The following is a 23,499-nucleotide window of genomic DNA, read 5'->3' on the forward strand; positions in this document are numbered from 1 at the left end:
AGTGCCACCCAATCTAAAAAAACTCATGTAAGTTTACTATTTCTTGTAATATTGGTTGAGTGAATATCCCCACATTCTCAATGTGATTTAGAATCTACTATAAATGTTATGCCGCTAAAAAAGGTCAAAGAATTGAAAGTGGGTGAGATCACACTGAGTAACATGACTCTCACTTTAGTTGATTCATTTGTTACTCAGCCACTTGGTATCTTATGAGACATGTTAGTACATGTCGATGGATTAATGTTTCATGTATAGTTTGTAGTGCTTAATACAAAAGAAGATTCAGGAGGGTCTGTTATTCTCGAGTGCCCATTCCTGGCAACCGGTAAAGCAAAGATAAATGCAGAAACGAGTGAACTTATCTTGAAGTTCAACAAGTAAAAAGTGGTTTTCAAGGTGTATGACTGGACAACGTATGTGAAGGACTTGGATACTTACTACCATATGGGGGAAAAGGTAATAAGGTGGAAAAAGGAAAATGTAGAAGTGAATTGACTAGATTGAGGATATCCCTTGCGCCTGACGTGCCTTAGGCATGGACCGTCAAGCAAATGATGGAAAAAAGCATTTGATTGGAGGTAACCCATCGATATGAATTTATTTTTATGTCACATTGAATTTTAATTTTTCTAACCATGTCAGAGTGTGTGTTATGTTGTTGAAAGAGAAATCAGTAAAAGAAGAAAAGAAATAAAAAGAGAAGAAAAAAAGAGAGGAGAAAAGCTTAAGGACCTGGAATTATCATTCAGGCTATGACGCGCGTGATATGACTCCATCACACACGCGATATAGGCATCACGCACGCGATAAAGACGTTGGGGAGAATTTATGGATTGTTGCTATGGCGCATGATGAGTATATAACACATGTGATATGAGCGTCATAGAGATACATTAGAGGTGATCGTTGCTATCGCACACACGATGAAGGTACAATGCGCGCAATGCGTAAGATCTGGTTGACCTATAAATAGTGATTTCTAAATCACTTTTCGCACAATTTTTTCTCTGCTCCTCTACTTCATATTCATTCATCTAAGCCAAAGTTTTACGCTACCTTTTCTTATTTTTCTATGTGTGGTATTGTTTTGTGTTGTTATAGGTATCATGACTTTCAAGAGAGGACGTGTCGACCAAAGATACTAAAATATGGTGTATTGTGGTTATTGGAGGTAGAAGGTAATTTATTTATTAAGTAGACAACTGTAAGGAAGGTGTGATCCTAATATTTTAAAGGTAGAGAGACATGACTCAATAGTGTAAGACCTAGAACAATAATGTGTTTATGCTTACATTCAATAACACCAATTTGGTAATGGGTGTGTGGAAAAATTAGTTTATGAATGATACCTAGTTCATTCAAAAAGTTTAAATGGTATGAATTCACCTCCCTAGTGAGTTCGAGAAGACTTCAATGGGAGACCAGACTAAAGCTCAACCATATCCTTAAACTTTTTGAAAATAGGGAGAGGGTCAAACTTTCTTTGATAAGTATATCCATGTGAACCTAGTGGTTGCATCTACAAAGTTAATGTAAATGATTTATAAAAGATGAGACAGGAGCCGAACCCCATAGGTCACTATAAACAAGTTGCAAAGGTGTAGTGTAATGGGTAGTAGATGGTGGTGAATATATACTATGGGCTTTACCCATACAAAAAGCATCAAAAAATTCAGAAACATATTTATTACTAATTAGAATATTATAATGTTTTAATAAAAGATGTAAGGTATTAGAATTTGGATGACCTAACCTTAAATGCCATGTATACTGAGAATCGAGAGACAGGATATGAGGAGCACTTTAAACATAATTTAAAGTATTACAACTACAATAACTAGACATTAAACACGAATGAGAGCTTTGGCTTGACATTTTAAGTGCCAATCTTGAAAAAGCATATAATTCATCAGTGCCTACAAAGCTTTATAACAAGATTTGGCTATTATTCTGAGATTTCACAAAACATTTATCAGTGTAAAACTTAATAAACATAGTTATCTTTAGCAAATTTGTTAACACTAATGAGATTTTTGGTAAGAGATGACGCAAGGAAGAGTTTATCAAGAATAAACGATGTGTTGGAATTTGAGGGGAAAGGAAAAGTAAATAAACCAGAAGAGATAATATGCAAATCTTGGTTGTTTCCTATTAAGATCTGGTTAAGACCTTCAAAAGGAGAACATTGTTGGATGTTTTTAGAGTTATTGGTGACATGATATGATGCTTCAAAGTATGGGAACCATGAGTTGTTAGCTGAGGGATTGGAATTCGAAAGCATAACATTAGGTTAAAGATAAGATAGTGGTGGGGGAGGGTTGTGTATAATTGGGATGGTAAGAGGGTCTGATAAGAGGTGGTTTAAGTTGCATGTAGGGGTGGCAAAACGGGTCGGGGGCCGACCCGCGCACCCGCCGAAAAATGACGGGCTGGGTTGGGATTTTGAGCCCATCTACCCGTTTTGCCCGTCCCGCCAAAACAAAAATACCTGCGGGCGGAATAAATAATGGGGCGGGGTTGACCCGCTAGTCTGTTAAAAAAATTGAAAAAAAACTACCTAAAAAATGTCCATGATCCATTTTGAAAAAAAAGGCATATGGCCCAATAATAATATCCATTAAAAAAACTACAAATGAGTAAAAAACCTAAATTTCTCTCACAACATGAGTAGTGCTGCAGAAATGCTTTTCACATTGTCGTCGTCTTGCTAGCTGTGAATCTCTTTTAGCCTCCACTACAGGTTCTTCTTTCATACATTGTCTATTACATACATTGTCTATTACTGTAATTGATTATTTGTTATATACATTATCTATTAAAATATATTCTTCTTTATTACATACATTGCCTATTCCGCAAATTGTATACAGTAATAAATAATTTCAGCTTTAATAGTATTGTAGCGGTAAATTCTTGACCATTAAACTATGGGTAAACTTAACATCAATTAAATCAAAATCACCACCGCGCTTTTATTATTTCCAATGGAAAAGGGAAAAGTACGAACAAAACCCAAAGATAAGAAGTTTTCAAATCAAAACTAATAAAATGTTAGAGATTACAGGTAAGGGGGTTGGTTACACAGAGGGAAAGTGTTAGCACCCAAAGTGTCATAGGTACTCATAGGGAGCCATTTTTCACGTGTGTCTGTGTTTTTGGTATAAAATGATGTTTGCAATAAATAGAATGTGGGGATGAGAAAAGAATTCATTAATTATATTTTTGTGTTTGACAAGACCTTCGGGCTTGTACCTACGTACCAACATAAAAATGAGGGATCAAAACCTCGTAGTTCGTGGTATCAATTTCAAAGTGAGTGAATTGCTTTTAACAAAAATTTAAGTTTAAGAGAGGCATAAAAGGCCTAAAAGAGTTTGAATGAGTGTTAGTTCTTTTTGTCTTTTGAAATTTTAAGTCAAATATGGTTAAGTTCATTTACAAATTTGATTAAGAAAAAGAGTTCAAAAATTCAATGGCGACAGGCCAAAGTTTCTAATTTGCAATAAAGTCTAAGTTTAAAAAAAATCACAAGCAAAGAAGGTTTTGAAAGAGGGGAAAGATTTGAAATTTAAGAAGTGGGAGGCAATGAAGAGACTAATCCTAAGCAAAAATTTAAAAGTTGAGAGTTGAAAATATTTGACCAATGGGATGCAATCCAATAGACAAGAATGTCACATAGAAACCCATTTTTCCTTTGGACTTTGAAATCAAGCAATATCAATACACAAGCAAGATGAAGAGCAAGGCATCAAATAAAGATAGCCACATCCAAGCTAGCCACTTCATATTCTTCTTCATAATCTCTCATGTATCAGATGACATACTCCTTGAATGACTCAGAAATAGGCATTAGACACTGGTTCAAAGTAACATTTGCATCAAGACCATATAGCAGATGCACTCAGAGGGATCTCAATACTTGCATCAGATGAAAGTTCAATTCACAATGACTTGGCTTCAAAAAAGTTGGCATTGGCCAAGTCCTTTTGCATAGGGAGTGTTGCCCAATTCTAAGTCCAAGTTTCATATTAAATCCAATAGTCCACACAAATATTTTTTGAGTTTTTGTTGTTTATTATGTAAATTAAGGTCCTAAGACCACAAGCACAAACAAAATACACAAACAAGTATATACAATAACAATATATTCACAATACATGGCTCAAGTGAGCAAAGTAAAAATGGCATTAAAATAAACAAGTTAAATGATATGAATAATGGCTAATGATAAAAGGGCTTGAATTTAAAGTGCATAAGGTAAATGACTTGAAATTAAAAGATAGTGAAATGTTAGTTAATTAGATGTCAGTATTTTTTTTTCTTTTCAATTGTTTAAGTCATTCTTTGGAGAACACTCAACCCTCTATTCACAAGCATGGATCCTTGAACCAAGACATCTCCCAAAGGAAGGAAAAAATGCCAAGTTTCCATATAATACCATGAAAGGGGGGAGACTTACAATCTCACTTACTAGAATGCTATGCCTTTTGTATCAAAATTTAGCGCTATGTTAAGCAATCACAATTGGACTTACGTAGAAGTCACAACTATCTGAGGCCGGACAATAGAAATTTTAGTGTTAATGCATGTTAGAGATATGATATAATGAACCATACTCCTAAAACATACCACACTTAAAAAAGAAAATGGCAAAAGGATGGACCTAATCACATCCATACTTGTATTGGTTTATGAACCAACTAGCCTTAGGATATAGAGATATCATTGGTCAATGGGATGGATGGGATATAATGGGATTGAAGATGAAGAGGGAGGGGAAATGAGACAAACATAAATTGGTCATGGGAGGAATTTTATCAAATTAAGATCATTCATTCATTTTGGGAGATGAAATGTATATTTCATCAATCCCCTAAATCCAATTATTTTAATCCAACAAAGTCAAATCAACCTTAATCAAGGCCCAAACACAATAATCAAACTTCACAAGTCAATAAAAATAGCTCAACACAATTTATTCATAATTAAACAATTAAAAATCAATTAAAAATGCATTAAATTAAATTATGTTTGATCAAAAACCTAATATCTCTTCAAAACACCAAATAAATGGCCAAGCGATTTATCATAGGTTAAACAAGGTCAAAGGAACTTGGAGAGAAAATTTCATTATTTTTGGAAAGTCAAAATATTTTTAAAAAAATTAAAAATATGCACAAAAATAATTAAATCATGAAAAATATTAATATTGATCCAAAAAATAATTTAAATTCAGAAAATGAAAGAGAAAAATATTTGAATTTTTTTGGTGAAAGTTCCATATTTTTTGGATCGATATTAAAATTAATATGAATTAATGAAGATAAAGCAATTAAAATAGAAATTCATAAATTAAAAAATACGTGGGCCATCTGATCTCCCTCATTAATTGAGGTGGCAGATCAGATGGTCCCAATCGTGCGTTCCATGTGATCTCTAGTCAACTGCGCAACACATGTGGTAATCAAAAGCAACACTCAAGATTAAAACATTTTGAATGGATCATGTGGTTCAGAGACTTACCAACGCATCGCCGGAGCCAGAGCTCCGGTCTTCTTCTCTGGTGGACCTCACCGGACTGGTCCACCTTCAACCATCACCAAAATGAAAAATCAAGACATGGATTTAAAGAAAAAATGCTCAGAAGCTCGAATCTGGCCTCAATTTTTTCTAACTCCAAGTATATAGGAAGATACAAGGAGTTGAATTTTGAGGATCATGATCTGAGTTGCTTCGATTTGACCTCTAAGTAACTCAATCTTGTTGCCTACATTGGTAGGACTTCAGACAATCAAAAATCAACAAGAATAGTGGAGAAATAAGAGAGAATCAAAGAGTGGAAAATCTAGAAAATTACCTTCAATGGAGCTTCAGATTGGCACGACCTTACTCTTAATTATGCTTGGCCTTGCTTCAGATGCTTGATGTAATAGAAATGGATCAAGGTAAGGGATGGACTCTTAGAGTTTCAATCTCAAAAATAGTGGGAGATTCAAACTCGATTTTCAAAGAAAATCTTCAAGCTTATCCTTTAATGGTGAGGGTTTATGGTTGCTGAACCAAAGCTCGCATGAGGTCCTAATTTATGAGCAAGAGAGCTTCTATTTATAGGCCAATGGGACTGATATTTACACACTTCCATTTTTGGCAAAACTTGAAAATCTCTCTTGCATGCTTGCATGGGCATGTGATAGGCCCATCAAGTGATGCACCAAGGTCCAAAATTAAGTATAAGCCATGCTGAAATCATGTTGTCAAGCCATGCATTCGTGTATGAAAAGTGGAACTTGATATTATCCAAATGGTCCTTCAACTTTAACCCATGTGCAAGTCATTCATCCTTTGTCCAAATGAGATGATTTTGGACTTTTTGGAAAGGTTAGATCAATAGGAACAACTTTAATTTTGAACACTTTTTCAATTGAAGCTTGGATCATGATGAATTTTGAGGTGGAAGTTTGGAAAATCAAACATATTAAAAACATTTCTAAGTACCAAGCCATATGTTCACTTCTTCCACCTTGAATAACTTTTTCTATGGGCTTCAAATGAGAAAAGTTCCTTCGTAAAAGTTGTATCCCTTTCAAATACCTTCAATTTGGTCACAAATTTTACCTCATTTGGATTTATCATGAAGGAGTTATGCTTTTTAAAAGTTGAGGAAAATCACTTGTTCAATGGTATTGGCCCAAAATGACCTATAATGTTTCCTCTTGGCACATGCATTTGCAAGTTGAATTTGAACTTCCTTAAAACATAAAAGTTGAAGTAGACATCTTGAATTTAATCATGCAATTTTAATGGACTTCATCTTATAAAAATTGAGCAAGTTATGGTCTTGGGAAGTTGACCTCCAAATTAAGATTTAGACAAAATGACCTATAATCTTTCATCATAAAAAATGACTTTCCAAGAAAAACTAGCTCCTGACCTAAACATGAAAGTTGTTTGAAATGTCATTTAGAGTAACTTTTATCTTGGAATAATTTTCATATGAGAAAAATTGTAGGAGATAGGGTCTAGGGAACCCCAGTTTTAAGTAGTTGAATTTCTCTAGTCAACCACCATGAACCAACTTGCTAGCTTGATATTCTCTTGACTTTTGGGACTCATGGAGGATCATATATGCATAAGATGATGAAATATGAAGTATACCTTGAAATATTTGACCAATTGGTGAAGATACTTATTGAAGAAGTCACACAAGATACCTAGATAAATTAGGACTTCCAAGGCAAACAAGCTTCAAACTCTTGATGGTTTCTTGATCAAAATAACATGTGAAGATTATGGGGATCCATATATGATACTTAGAGCCATATTAAACCATTTCTTAATTGAGCTCCTTGCATTGAGGGTCTTGAACCTTAGATATGAGCTTGATATATCAAAGGTGAGCATACACACTACATACAAAAGCAGTTAAACTATATAATGACATATTTTTGGTATTTTGGTTAGTAAATAAAGAAAAATGAAGTATGATACATTCAAATATGCTTAGTGATATCTCCCAGTGCAAACCCAATGAATGAGGGGTAATGAGGATGCCAAGGTGTGATCCCAATGTTAATGCATATGATGAGAATATCATGAGGGATCTTAGGGTCAAAATTGGGGTCTTACAAGCAAATTTTGGTCCCTAAGATACCTCATGATGCATATGATATGAACGCTAAAGTAATCTTTGTTGGGAAAATGTTGCCACAAAGGAAAAGAATCCGGAGAGACCGAAAGTCTGCAGGAGTATAACGCATTCCGTGAGGAAAACTCACTGGGTAAATAGAGATTCAGGGGGATAAAAAGGTCGTGCGTAGGCCAGGTTACGACTTTAAAACTGTTGTGGGACTCGAGGGATTCCATGAAAATAAATCAATGAAAAGACTCAGTCGGGGTATAAAAGGAACATCTGCAGGGGAAACGGGTAGATCAGATCAAAGCTGAAATATTCTAACCAAACAGGAAATGGCAATCTCATTGAGGAAATATGCACTCAAACTCAACTGTGAAAGAAATGATATTCAACACAGGAGTAACAAAAGTATATTAACCATTACCGGTTACTGGGTAAAGAGATAACATAATCTATCAGAGAGGACATCTGTTACCGGTTAGAGTAAACATATCAAGGATGACTCGCTGAGGAAAGAAAAAAATCAAATAGGATTTACAACTACCGGTACTCGGCAGAAAACCATGAAAAATGAGAATATCTATCACTGATTAAAATGAACATATCAAGGATAGACTCAAAGGGAAGAATATCCGTCATCGATTAAGATAAACATATCAAGGATAGACTCACCTGGGGATATTAGGAAGAATATCCGTTACCGGTTAGGGTAAACATATCAAGGATAACTGCCTGAAAAAGTAAGAATTATATCTATCGGTCACTGGATAGAATATCGGAAAGAGAATATCCGTCATCAGTTAAGATGAACATATCAAGGATAGACTCCGAGGGGGGAAATAGGAATTACATCTATGATCAGTGCATTTTAATGCACATTCTCCTATGTTTGTTCTTAAGCATTTCTTTGATTTCCTTTGCTTACTTTTATGTTTTATAATGTTTTAATATTTTAGTTTATTTTTATTGTTATTTGATTTTCCTATTTAATTTTCAGCTTTAACAGTCTGCACTAAAATAATCACAATTGGAGCTCCGGGAATCCGATTGACGCGTTCTAATAATCACCAGAAAGCTAAGAGAAAGAGATACAACTTTTGTGTTGGAGTCGAAGTCAGATTTGGAGCACTTATTTTCCAGAATTTAGTTTGAAGTTGCAACATTAGTTTTATTTTAGTTTTGGGTCGTTAGTTTTGGGTCTGGGTTATGTGTTTGACCCAGTTAGGTTGTAAACGGATTACCTTGGTTTTCCCCTAATACCTAGCAGCCGAAAACATGATTCACGTTTTTTTTTACTATTCACGAATTATTTTTCTTACGCTTGAAAGAACCGTAATGGAGAACTAATCTTTCCGAACGAATTTGATGTATTCAGGTTCACTACTTTGAGATTGTTATAATTGCAATTAGAATTCTATTCCTTTCAATAATATTATATGATTATTGTTTGCTTAATCTGATTTCCATGTAATATTGTTGGTTAAATTTGAATGATATATGTTCTTGACTTTTGATCGCAATTCAACTCTGCTTAACCATTAAATTTGCGATATCTATAACCGTGTGCTTAATCCGACAATAAGAATATATACCTTACAGTGTCGATCACGCGTGTTGAATGATATTGTGTTCAAATAGGATAGAAGACGTAGTTGTAGCAATCGATGATAAGTTGAACCTGACACAGTGAATCCGTTTGTTTTATAATCACCTATTTCATAACAGCTTATTTCAATAATCACTTATTTAATAATCGTTTTTTTCCTTAATTGATCCTGAATCTAACCCCCCTAAATCGATTTACTTTTGGTTAGTAATAATCAAGAATCCTTAAGAGACGATTCGAGTCATTGTCGTTATACTATGCTTTCAAAATAACTCGGTTTTGATCCGCGCAACAGCAGATCAAATTGGCGCCGTTGCCGGGGATTCTTGTGATTATTAATCAATATTAGAGTCATAGGTTTAGTGTTCTTGCGTTTAGGCCATAGGTTCCTCGCGATTTTGGCCAATTCGCGTTTAGAGTCGAAAAATCGATTTTTGGAAAAATTGAGTCCGATCAAAAATCTCTTTTCTCTATTAGGAGTAGAAAATTCACCCAATCTTTTTTCCTATACTACGGAGTAGTTATAGTATTCTAGCCTCAAATCGCCAAAAAACCCTTTTTTCTATTTTTAATGAATTTTTTACTATTTTCATAGAGTCGAAAAAATCCAAAAAAAAATCTCAAAATTCTAATTTTAAGTCATTAGATTAATTTCAGTGTTAGTTTATTTTTCTGAATTTATTTTAATCGTTTTCCTTCATTGTGTTTGTTTTTGACTATTAGGGACATTGTTGGCATGTTCACAATTGTTGTTGCATTGTTGTGCATTAGTCCTGGCTAGTAGGTCTTCTTGTTCTGAGCTTTTTGATTTTGATCCTGAGGTAGAGAGAACTTTACACACACGTCGTAGAGCAGGTCAAGCTAGCAATAGTTCACCACCCACAATTGAGTCTGATTCTGATTCTGATTACTTTCATAACTTGTTTGATTCGGATTCTGAAATTGTTTTTGATATGGCTGACCAAAGAACTTTAAGGCAGTTAGATGCCCCTGATGTGAATTATAATGACCTGTGTATTGAATATCCTGAAGCTGACACTCCTTTTGAACTAAGATCTGGTTTGATACACTTGTTGCCAAAGTTTAATGGTCTTGCAGGTGAGGATCCATATAAACATCTCAAAGAATTCCAGGTTGTATGCTCTACACCGTTGAGGCCTGAAGGAATAACTGAAGACCATATCAAACTTCGAGCTTATTGGATATATCATCTTGAGCCAAATTCGATCGCAAGCTGGAATGCTCTAAAAAGAGTGTTCTTAGAGAGATACTTCCCTGCCTCCAGAGCAGCCTCGATCGGAAAAGAGATTTGTGGTATTAGACAGGATAATAAGTCACTTGCTGAATATTGGGAAAGATTCAAGAAATTAGTATCTAGTTGTCCTCAACACCAGATCACCTAACAATTGCTCATTCAGTACTTTTATGAAGGTTTGTTACCAATGGATAGGAATATTCTTGATGCTGCTAGCGATAGAGCACTCGTCGTTAAAACTCCAGCCGTCGCCAAAGCTTTGATCGAAAATATGTCCCTCAACTCCCAACAATTTACAACCAGAAACAATTCTGTCCAAGCAAAGGGTGTGAACGAAATTCAGGTTTCCTCCAACAAAGCTTTAGAAACCAGAATTGACGAGCTCACCTCTTTAGTGAAACAATTGGCAGTAGGTAAGACTCAAGCGGCAAACCTGTGTGGTATTTGTACTTTTCATGAGCATCCAACCGATACTTGTCCTATTTTACTTGATGAATCGATCACTGAGTTGCCTCAAGCTTGTGCAGCAAACCTTTACAATCAAGGTAACAATCAGAACAAGTACAACAATATTCCTGACCTGTCCACCAATAAATACCACCTCAATTGAAGGAACCATCCCAACCTTCGATATGGAAACCAGCAGCCAACCCAACCAGCAGCTACCCCCCAAGCCACCATTTCTACACCCTCTGGACCTTCATTAGAGGACCTAGTCAAACAACTAGCTGTTAATAATCTTCAGTTTCAACAAAGAACAGAATCTAGTATTCAAACCTTACAGACACAGATTGGACAGCTTGCCACCTCAATGAATGCCATGCAATCCCAAGGATCAAACCAACTTCCTGCCCAAGTAGTTGTGAATCCAAAAGGTCCTAATGCCAATGTCAGTGCAATTTCTTTGAGGTCCGGAAAGGTCACAAAACCAGCCCCCGAAAAAAATAAAAGAATTCTTGAGGTAACATCTGAACTTTCTTCACCTTCTTCTGTTGTGGTAGAAACTGAAAAGAATAAAGAAAAAGAATATGTACCACCAGTCCCTTTTCCACATAGAGTTCTGAAAAATAAAAGAGTTGAGGAAGGAGACAAAGAGAGGGAGATCTTGGATGTTTTTAGAAAAGTTGCGATAAACATTCCACTTCTTGATGTCATTAAGTAGGTTCCTAAGTATGCAAAGTTTCTGAAAGATTTGTGTATAAACAAGGGGCGGATGAAAGGTGATGAGAGAGTCAACTTAGGAAGAAATATTTCTGCTTTTATTCAGCCCAAGCCCCATTCTGAAAAAGTTACAGACGAGCAAAATATTTCAGCCATCTCTTAGGTTTTGCCACAAAAGTACAAGGACCTGGGAACTTTTACTATTCCTTGTACCATCGGAGATAATCAATTTAGTAATTGCATGCTTGATTTGGGAGCGGGCATTAATGTTATGCCTACTTCTATTTATAATAACCTTTGTCTTGGTCCTTTGTAGCATACAGGTTTAATCGTTCAGTTGGCGAACAGGAGCAATGCCCGCCCTGCTGGTATAGTGGAAAATGTCCTTGTTCAAGTTAACGAATTGATTTTTCATGCAAATTTTTTGCATCCTGGACATGGAAGGAGAAACTAAGTCAAAGAGAGCTCCCATCATTTTAGGCAGACCGTTCATGAAAACGGCGAAGAAAAAAATTAATGTTGATGATGGAACCATGTCCATGGAATTTGGTGACATTGTCGCAAAATTTAACATCTTCGATGCCATGAAACATCCCTTGGAGGAGCACTCTGTTTTTCATATTGAGTTAATATCTGATTTGGTTGATGAAACTTATTCTGAATTGTTTTCACTTGATTTTCCATCCTTACTTGGATTTGATGATGTTTACTCATGTGCTGATTGTACTAACACTAACATTTGTGTTGTATGTACTGAGATTGATGCTACCTTACAGGGTGACATGTTTCCTATAGGTGAAGTTGTTGTAAACGAAGTTGTTTATGCAGCTGATGCTCTCGACATCTCGGCTGCCCCAAACGCCCCATCCATCGAGCAACCCCCGTCCTTAGAGCTGAAACAACTCCCGAATAATCTGAAATACGCTTATTTGGAGAGTGATGAAAAACTCCCTGTTATTATTTCTTCTAACCTTGATTCCGATCAGGAAAATAAACTTTTGCAGGTTTTGAAGAAGCACAAGAAGGCAATTGGCTAGACATTAGCTGACATCCCAAGTATTAGTCCTTCCATGTGTATGCACAAGATTTTACTTGAGGATGGTGCTAAAACGGTAAGGCATACCCAAAGGAGGCTTAATCCTTTGATTCTTGATGTGGTAAAGAAAGAGGTAACCAAACTCTTGCAAGCAGGTATCATTTATCCTATCTCTGACAGTAAATGGGTAAGCCCAGTGCAGGTTGTACCTAAGAAATCTGGACTCACAGAGGTGAAGAATGAAAAGAATGAACTTATTCCAACTAGAGTTCAGAATAGCTGGAGATTTTGTATTGATTACAGAAGGTTGAACCAAGCTACCAGAAAGGATCACTTTCCTTTGTCGTTCATTGACCAAATGCTTGAATGGCTAGCTGGTAAATCACATTATTGTTTTCTTGATGGTTTTTCAGGTTACTTTCAGATTCATATTGCACCTGAAGATCAAGAAAAGACCATTTTCACGTGCCCATTCGGTACATTTTCTTACAGGAGGATGCCTTTTGGTCTTTGCAATGCTCATGGCACTTTCCAACGATGCATGATTAGTATTTTCTCTGAGTTTATTGAAAATTGCATGGAAGTGTTTATGGATGACTTTACTGTTTATGGTTCGTCTTTTGATGCATGCTTGAAAAGTTTGAATATGGTTTTAGAGAGATGCATCGAGACTGGCCTTGTTTTAAATTATGAAAAATGTCATTTTATGGTTGAGCAGGGAATTGTTCTTGGTCACATAATTTCTGAAAAAGGAATTTCTGTTGACCCTGCTAAGATTTATGTAAGTTCTACATTGCCTTACCCTTTTTGCGTTCGCGAGATTCGTTCCTTTCTTGGTCACGCAGGTTTTTACAGGCGTTTCATCAAGGATTTCAGCAAGATTGCTCTTTCACTGTCAAACTTGTTGAAGAATGACGTCACTTTCAGTTTCGATGACAAATGCAAACAAGCGTTTGACTTCTTGAAGAAAGCATTGACCTCCGCTCCCATCGTCCAGCCTCCCGACTGGACCCTCCGTTTTGAGATTATGTGTGATGCTTCTATCTATGATGTTGGGGCTGTCCTTGCACAAAGAGTTGACAAGGTTGCCCATGTTATTTACTATGCTTCTAGAACTTTAGATTCTGCACAGTCAAATTACACCACCACTGAAAAAGAACTTCTAGCTATTGTTTTTGCTCTTGATAAGTTCAGATCATACTTGCTAGGTTATAAGGTTATTATTTTTACTGACCATGCAGCTTTAAAGTACTTGTTGAAGAAGCCGGAAACAAAACCGAGATTGATTCGATGGATGTTATTGCTCCAAGAGTTTAATGTAGAGATTAAAGACAAAAATGGAGTTGAGAACTTAGTGGTTGATCACTTGAGCAAAATAGAGAGAGAGATGAAGATCCTTTTCCCATCCAGGATGACTTTCCTGATGAGCAGCTTTTACTTGTGCATGGTATTACTCCTTGGTTTGCTGATATTGTTAATTATCTTGTTGCTGGTGTTTTTCCTACAGGTGCATCCAGGACAAAAATCCACAAACTCAATAGTGATGCCAAATATTATGTTTGGGATGATCCGTATCTTTGGAAGTTTGGTAGTGTCCCCGATTATGAGATTGCATCCATTTTGTTTTTTTCTCATGCATCTCAAGTCGGTGGACATTTTGGTCCTCAAAGGACTGCAAGAAAAGTCCTAGACTCGGGTTTTTATTGGCCCACTATTTTTAAAGATGCCTATGAGGTTTACTGCACTTGTAAAGAGTGCCAGATAGAAGGTACAAATGTCACTCGTAAGAGTGAAATGCTTCAGTAACCTATGCTTTTCTGTGAGGTATTTGATGTATGGGAAGTCAACTTCATGGGTCCCTTTCCTATATCATTTGGTTTTTTGTACATTTTACTTGCTGTTGGTTATGTTTCAAAGTGGGTGGAAGCTATCCCCAATAGGACTAATGATTCTAGAGTTGTTGCAGATTTTGTCAGGTCTAATATCTTTTGCAGGTTTGGAATACCGCGAGCTATCATAAGTGACCAATGCACTCATTTCTGTAACCGCACCATGGAAGCTTTGCTCCGGAAGTACGGAGTTGTGCACAGAATTTCTACTGCATATCACCCACAAACAAATGGGCAAGCTGAGATCTCCAACAGAGAGATCAAACATGTTTTAGAGAAAATGGTGCAGCCAAACAGGAAGGACTGGAATCGCCGTCTAGAAGACGCACTTTGGGCTCAAAGAACAGCTTTCAAGACACCCATTGGGGTGTCTCCTTATCGACTTGTTTTTGGTAAGGCATGTAACCTTCCTGTAGAGATAAAACACTGTGCCTATTGGGCGGTGAAAAGTTGTAATTTGGAGATGCAACAAGCAGGTATTGAAAGAAAACTCCAATTACAACATCTTGAAGAGCTTAGGCTAAAGGCTTATAAAAGCTCTAGGATTTATAAAGATAAAACTAAGAACTTCCATGATAAGATGATTTCTAGGAAAGAATTCTCTGTGGGCTAACATGTTTTACTGTTTAATTCCCGCCTTAAGCTTATGGCTGGGAAACTTCGATCCAAATGGAATGGCCCTTTTGTCGTTACTAACGTTTTCCCTCATGGTGCAGTAGAATTAAAAGTGCAGGTACTGACAAAGTTTTCAAGGTCAATGGGCAGCGCCTAAAGCTATTTCATGAGAGTTCAGCGCCTGACAATGCAAGCATAGAGGAGCTTTCTTTGGAAGCACCCAACTACACTGCAACTTGATCAGGGAGTTCTTATTCCTTTCTTTCAACTTCAATAACTATGTCCTTTCATTGAGGACAATGCTTGTTTTAAGTGTGGGGGAGGGAATTCCCTTTTTGTTTTGTTTTCTTTGCTTTTGTTTCGTTGTTTTGTTTTCAATTATAGAAAAAAAATTAAAAAAAAATTGCATCTTTTTGAAAGTTCTAGGCTATAAATTAATCTGAGGTTAGTTGTGGAGACTTGGGAAAAGTTCACAAGATCGGTATCGTCTTAACACTGTAAGTCTCCTAAGTATGAAAATTATTTTGAATACTTGTTATGACATAGCCTTGAATTTTCATTCTCTTATAGCTCTTGAGTAGTTTATCTTTGCAGTCGGCACCATCTCACACATGCTCTACATAAGGATGCCGATGAAAATAAGTGAGTGATCCAAGTTTCTTTCGGGAAAAAAATTAAATTAGGGAATGCACCTTCTAAGTTGGGTGACCCTCACCCGGTCACTTAACCCAACGGTTGTGGAACCTACAAAAATAAAACATAATAATTACCTATTGTTGGTTGGTTCAGAGGTTTCTGGTGCTGGACTTGGCAGGGCGGATTACGGTCCGATCCCCCACAACTACAATTGGGTAAATAAGGGGTTACCAATTTTTGTACCAGAACCCCGTGTAAAATGGATCAGAGTCACTAGCCGGTTGCCTTACTATGAGTGTGTGGAGATAACGGGCTTAATGTGATTGCGCAAGAATGAAAAAGAGTAAAAAGGAGACTGAGTAAGTTAGGCTTTGGCATAATAACATGATTCAGAATGGATTGTGTGTTCAGGAGGCTTATGACTATCTAATTGTGGATTAGTATTCCTACGATATCCTTAGTGTGCATGATTAGTACCTATCGATGTTATCTTAACCAAGGAAGAGTTTGTAGCCTGGAATGAGTAACTGATGTTGTGTGTTTCTTGAGTTTTGATTTTGCTCGGAGTGCAAAAGTTCAAGTGTGGAGGAATTTGATCAGTGCATTTTAATGAACATTCTCATATGTTTGTTCTTAAGCATTTCTTTGATTTCCTTTGCTTATTTTTTATGTTTTATAATGTTTTTATATTTTAGTTTATTTTTATTGTTATTTGATTTTCGTATTTAATTTTCAGCTTTAACAGTCTGCACTAAAATGATCATAATTGAAGCTCCGGTAATCCAATTGACGCGTTCTAATAATATCCGGAAAGCTAAGAGGAAGAGCTACAACTTTTGTGTTGGAGTCAAAGTCATATTCGGAGCGCTTATTTTTCAGAATTTCGTTTGAAGCTGCAACATTAGTTTTATTTTAGTTTTGGGTCGTTAGTTTTGGGTCTGGGTTATGTATTTGACCCGGTTGGGTTGTAAACGAATTGCCTTGATTTTCCCCTAATATCTAGCAGCCGAAAACATGATTTACGTTTTTTTTACTATTGACGAATTATTTTTCTTACGCTTGAAAGAACCGTAATGGAGAACTAATCTTTCCGAACGAATTTGTTGTATTCAGGTTCACTACTTTGAGATTGTTATAATTGCAATTAGAATTCTATTCCTTTCAATAATATTATTTGATTGTTGTTTGCTTAATCCGATTTCCATGTAATATTGATTGTTAAATTTGAATGATGTATGTTTTTGACTTTTGATCACAATTCAACTCTGCTTAACCGTTAAATTTGCGATATCTTTAACAGTATGCTTAATCCGGCAATAAGAATATATACCTTACAGTGTCGATCACGCTTGTTGAATGATATTATGTTCAAATAGGATAGAAGTCGTAGTTGTAGCAATCGATTTTAAGTTGAACCTGACACAGTGAATCCGTTTGTTTTATAATCACCTATTTCATAACAGCTTATTTCAATAATCACTTATTTAATAATCGTTTTTTTCCTTAATCGATCCTGAATCCAACCCCCCCTAAATTGATTTACCTTTGGTTAGTAATAATCAAGAATCCTTGAGAGACGATTCAAGTAATTGTCGCTATACTAAGTTTTCAAAATAACTCGGTTTTGATCCGTGCGCGACAACATATCAATCTATCAGTTACTGGATAGTATACTGACAAACAAGAGGAAATCCATCACCGATTAGGATAAATATATCAAGGATTAACCTTCTGAGGAATAAAATAGGGATTACAACTATCTTTTTACTGGGTAGAATACCAAAATGAGAATATCCGTCATCGGTTAAGATGAACATATCAAGGATAAACTTAGAAGGGAAAGAGTATCTGTCATCGATTAAGATGAACATATCAAGGATAAACATCCTGGGAGACGTGAAAATGAATCCGCTGGGGAGAAAAAGGTTACTTTTGTTGGGTATTGGGGGCAGAAGTGAAATTCTTGCAAATTGAGAAGAATATTACCAGTTACTGGGCAATAGACTCTTAGGGGACCAAAAGCATCTATCTAGGTAAGATCTAGAAATAAACGGTCAATCAAAGACTCAACCCAGTGAGGATATAATTAAGGGGGAGTGATTCCATCCAGATAATCAACTGGGGAGGAAGCTAAAATAATGATCATCCACGAGGAAGTAACTCAGTGGGGAATGAGGAATGTTAAATTCTTTCTGCTTAAGGGGCTGACACTCTATAATTGAAAGAGGATAGACACAAAATCTGCGTTGGGGGGGGGGGGAGGATACCACCGTAGCAGAGGATCAGAGAAATAGTGAATCACAAAGTACATTATTAATGCAAATGATGAGATATGTGAATGTATATGTATATGTATATATTATGATTATGTTGACAAAACGATCATAAAGAAAACAAATGTCACTGGTCTGCATCACCAATATCATACTCATGCAATCCTCACAGGAGGGAAGCATCTGCTGGAGAGAAAGGGTTACGAAGGATGAACGAGATTCATCTATCTCAAAGGCTAAACCCTGGCTGGGGACAAGGAAAAGGTTTGCCGAAAATCTGCATTATAAACTCTGCAGGGACTTTTAGGTTAATACCACGTCAAATGGGAGACAACCTTGCAGAGGACTGAAAATACTGCTCGGGAATCAGGTCTAACAGGGGTCAGGGATAACTCTGCTGACGACTTGAGGGGAAACAAAAATTTGTTGAATCTATGTAACCTGTTGTGATAACGCGCCTACAACTCGAGGGAGGCAATCACGAACTTAGTTGGGGAAACCATCAAAACTCGGCTGGAGATGCCGAAATGCTGTTGGGGAAGAAACAGAGATCACACCAACTGCTTAAGGATAAAACCAACAATGTTTCGCTTTTTAGGGCTTACCTGTTCTCGGACCGCTGTGGATATTCCTTAAATGAAATTGATTGCTCTTTAAAAAGTAATTGTTGTTTTTATTTAAGAAAGCATGATTTTATTTTAAAATTTTAATTCCAAAATTATCACAATAAAATTTAATTATATTTAGCTGAATAAATAAGAGTAGAAACAATTGGATAAAAAGCTCAACTTTATTTAATAGGATGGTAGTCTGTAAATGACAAGACACCATAGATCTTTACAAAAGTTGAAAAATGGTAATTTACATGGAAAAGAGCTACATTGAATATAATGATCACTGATCCTTCTATCGAATTTTATATTCATTGTGCTCTTGGATTTGACTGAAGATGAATCAGAACCAATTGTCATGCTCAAGAAAGTCTTCAAGACTGAAGATCAACAGGATGCAGTTACTTGTCATAATCCCTAATTTTTGCATAAATTTCCCCAAGGTGGGGTACTCAATTTATCGGGATAATTCTTTCTGTTTTCATGTCTCTAACTTTTGCCTGGATTGCCCTTTCGGGTTTTCAATCCACGGAGACGCTTATTTTTTGCCTAAGCCGCCCTTTCGGGTTTTCAACTTAACGAGTTGTTCTTTTCTTTTTTTAGGCGAAGTATTTCTTGATTGCATCAGCATTCACAAGACGAGTGAACTCTTTACCATTTATAGTTGTAAGAATCAAAGTACCGCCTGAAAAGGCTCTCTTAACAACATATGGGCCTTCATAATTAGGAGTCAATTTGCCCTAGAATCTGGTTTGAAAGATAGAATCTTCTTGAGCACAAGGTCACCTTCTCTGAATACACGAGGTCTGACCTTCTTATCAAATGCTTTCTTCATTCTCTGTTGGTATAACTGACCGTGACACATGGAAGTTAGCCTCCTCTCTTCAATCAAATTCAGTTGATCATACATGGTCTGACATCATTCAGCCTCAGTCAACTTGGCTTCCATCAGCACACACAATGATTGAGACAACCTATGTCCCATTAGTGAAATATAAAATAAAATACAGAAAATTTAAATTTTTTAAATAACAAGACTGAATTAATTAAAATATACTACTTCACATATATATGCTTCAAATATGTTTTACATAAAGTTTGACACCGTTAAGACTAGTGGCCTTGCCACATAGATAGAACTTAAAATAAAAGTACATGAAGAAAATCAAAAGAAAGCTTAACAGAAGGACCTCCTAAGTCCAACAGGACTGACACTTATACTGACTGTATATAATATGACGTACTAGTAACGATGTGATAAGCGTTTGACAAAACGCTAGCAACCTTCAGCCTTAACATTATCGTAATCTGTCACTCCATAGCCTTCCCTCCTAAATGGTCTAGCTCGTCGCCTGATCGTCATAAATCAATCCAAAGATGCAAGACAAAAAGAATACAGGGCTAAGATTTACGTACAAGTTTAAAAGTGGGAATAGGGTGTAAAAAAATATATATATATATATATATATATATATATATATATATATATATATATATATATATATATATATATATATATATATATATATATATATATATATATATATATATATATATATATATATATATATATATATATATATATATATATATATATATATATATATATATATATGACAACCACAATTTTTCGAACAAGCGTATGTTTATCCCATATTTACCTATACTCTATAAGTGTTTATTCTAATGCATCCCTGAACTATATGCTGACTCAGGCCACTAAACAATGTCAAGGATACCTATCCCATTTACCAAGATCAGATATCACAAGACCATATGCCACCAACGTACTCCCAATTACCAAGAGCTACGCCACCTAACTTCACATGGAGTCCAGGTGTTATAAGTCGATCGTCCCTGAGGATTCAGGCCAAGACCCTCGTCTTGCCTAGCATGCATAAATAATAATCCCCGTCGGGATCGTAGGCGACTGATCAACCTCGTACGTCCCATACCGCACGGCAGTGGACTTATACATTCCTCAATGCAGGTCTATATGATCACTCAAACATCTTGTAGCAACTCTCAACCCTAAGTATTTAGTTAATATTTGGGAAATATCGTATTAACCTTTCAGGTCATAGTTATTATCTAATTACTTTGGTTGAGTGCCAAATCCATTAAATGTCATGTCTATTTCTCCTTGGCGTGATCCTTATCTCTATATAACTAGTTCAGTTTATACAGTGAATAATGTATGGTTGACTTCCCAGGTAAGAGAGGTGGACCGTAAAGGACATGGTCGACCAAGTCTTTTCCTTAGCCAGAACCCAACCGAATACAACTACTTAATGTATCCAACTTCCCTTATTTCATTGGGGATCTAACACTTAATATTAAATCAATGTTGTTTCTCTCCTTAATAGATCATTTTCTTAGTCTATCAATCACAATCATTCAAGTATAAATAAAATAAACAATTAGACAATTAATCAAACAATGTAAGCACAATACAATCATTATTCGAGAATAGGCTCTCCTTACTTATTTATCGCTGGTAGGGCTTGGGTCACCACTACACACATATATATATTAAGCTATTTTACGCTAACCATCCCAACGTATACGAGATCTTGCCCCCACCTTTTGTTGTTGATCGTTGTTGAAAGTCCACGAGCGTTTTCTCTGATGTTTGTCCAGAACCTAATTTTCGATAACTGTTGAATTGTACGAAATTTATAAAATAATTAGAATATAATTTACGGTTAAATAAACATAATTCTGTTACAAATTAAAATATTTATTTATTTAAAATATTTAATAATAACCTCCACTATATTTAAATCGTTATTAAATTCAAGTATGAATTAGACTATACTCCCGTTTGGATTTGTTTGTTTTATAAAATTATCAAGAGTGTATTCCTAATAACATTTTAATTTTATAGTAATACTTGAGCATTATAACAACTCAAAATGGTAAAATTTATCTTGGACTTTATAAGTTCAATATCTCGACGTCTGAACGGAAATTTAAATCGAAATCTTAAAATAACCTTTATATAAATAATATAATTAAAATAATTAAATTATAGCGACTTACCGGTTATTTATGAAAATGATTTGAGTAGAACTTTGACGTATCAAACTCCTTTAAAAGTTTAGAAGAACTTTGACCCCAAAATAACTCTAAAAACTACAAACCGACACCGTGAAAACTTCGACAACTAAAACTAATATTTCTATATGAAGAAACTAGAGAAAGAAGGAAATAAAGAGGTAAGAAAGATGATTTGTGAATGAATGAATGAAAATGAGGTGAGAAAGACCCCTATTTATACTAGTTGTAAGATATTAAAATAATGTAAATTTATCTCCTTTTGCCCATGCTTTCTAACTTTTCAACTCTTGCTAGTAAATATGTCTTTATCAAATATTTACAAGTTTTGCATGAATAGTTTTATAGATGTTCTAATATGACTTTGTGAAAATAGTTGGTGAGAAATGTATGAAAGTTTGATTTTTCTACTATTTCATGACATATGATCATGTAGAATATTAATAAAATATATTTCTTTTATAAAATGAAATGATAAGTATAATAATAATAATAATAATAATAATAATAATAATAATAATAATAATAATAATAATAATAATAATAATAATAACAAGGATAATTATTTAATACATTTATTAATTTAAGGTTATTTTATTTACTATTTTTTTTTAATATTAGTTTGTAGAGTAAAATAGTGATATTCAAATCAAATAACATCAAATAATATAATAACAAAACAACAAAAGTACTACTAATAAAAATAATATGGATAATTAATTAACTTAAAATTAAGTATTTAAATGACTAATTTCAAAGTTTAGTTTGTAAAAGAAAATGATGATGTTCAAATTGAATAATAATATTAATAATAAAATAAAGAGTAATTAGTTGATAAATTAATTATTATAGCAACTAGTTTCAATGTTTAGTTTATAATAATTAGCGATGTTAAAATATCAATTATAATCATATATATTATTTAAGGTATGGAAAATTAGGATGTTACAATGATGGGATCTCAACCTCTACTGGGAGCACAACTTCCATGCCATAAACAAGTGAGAACGGGGTTTCCCCTATTGAAGTGCAGATGGATGTACGGTACCCATGTAAAGCAAATGGGAGAATTTCATGCCAATCCTTGTAGGTCACAACCATCTTCTGAATGATCTTCTTGATGTTCTTGTTTGCAGCTTCAACAACTCCATTCATCTTAGGTCTGTAGGGAGAAGAATTATGATGTACAATCTTGAAGTCTTTGCAAAGAGCTTCCACCATATTATTATTCAAGTTAGATCCATTATCAGTAATGATCTTACTTGGCACACCATACCGACATATAATCTGATTCTTGATAAATCCTTACAACAACTTGCTTGGTTACATTCGCATATGATGTCACTTCAACCCACTTTATGAAGTAGTCAATAGCCACCAAAATGAAACGATATCCGTTTGAAGCTTTGGGCTCAATCATGCCAATCATATCAATTCCCCACATGGAGAAGGGCCATGGAAAGGAAATGACGTTTAATAGTGTCGGAGGAACATGAATCTTATCCGTATAGATTTGACACTTGTGGCATTTCTTCACAAACTTGCAACAGTCAGATTTCATTGTTAGCCAATAGTAACCTGCTCTCAACATCTTCTTAGTCATAGCGTGTCCATTGGAATGACTACCAAAGGAACCTTCATGAACTTCTTTCATCAATAAGTCTGCTTCGTGTCTATCCACGCATTTGAGAAGAATCATATCAAAGTTTCTCTTATAAAACACA

At 35.2% G+C, this 23,499-nt stretch overlaps 1 protein-coding gene and 1 pseudogene across 1 annotated transcript; both read left to right on the plus strand.

The window, feature by feature from the left end:
• The first annotated feature begins 10,684 nt into the window (after positions 1–10,684).
• LOC127089573 (uncharacterized) lies at positions 10,685–11,659 on the plus strand. Its single transcript, XM_051029363.1, has 2 exons — positions 10,685–11,058; positions 11,110–11,659. Exons 1-2 carry the CDS (start codon positions 10,685–10,687, stop codon positions 11,657–11,659), a joined length of 924 nt encoding a protein of 307 aa, XP_050885320.1.
• Positions 11,660–14,545: 2,886 nt separating this feature from the next.
• Positions 14,546–23,499, plus strand: part of LOC127089604 (uncharacterized) — a 136,536-nt pseudogene continuing 127,582 nt past the window's right edge.

Source organism: Lathyrus oleraceus, chromosome 1, assembly GCF_024323335.1.
Source record: "Lathyrus oleraceus cultivar Zhongwan6 chromosome 1, CAAS_Psat_ZW6_1.0, whole genome shotgun sequence".
Taxonomy (NCBI): Eukaryota; Viridiplantae; Streptophyta; class Magnoliopsida; order Fabales; family Fabaceae; genus Lathyrus; species Lathyrus oleraceus.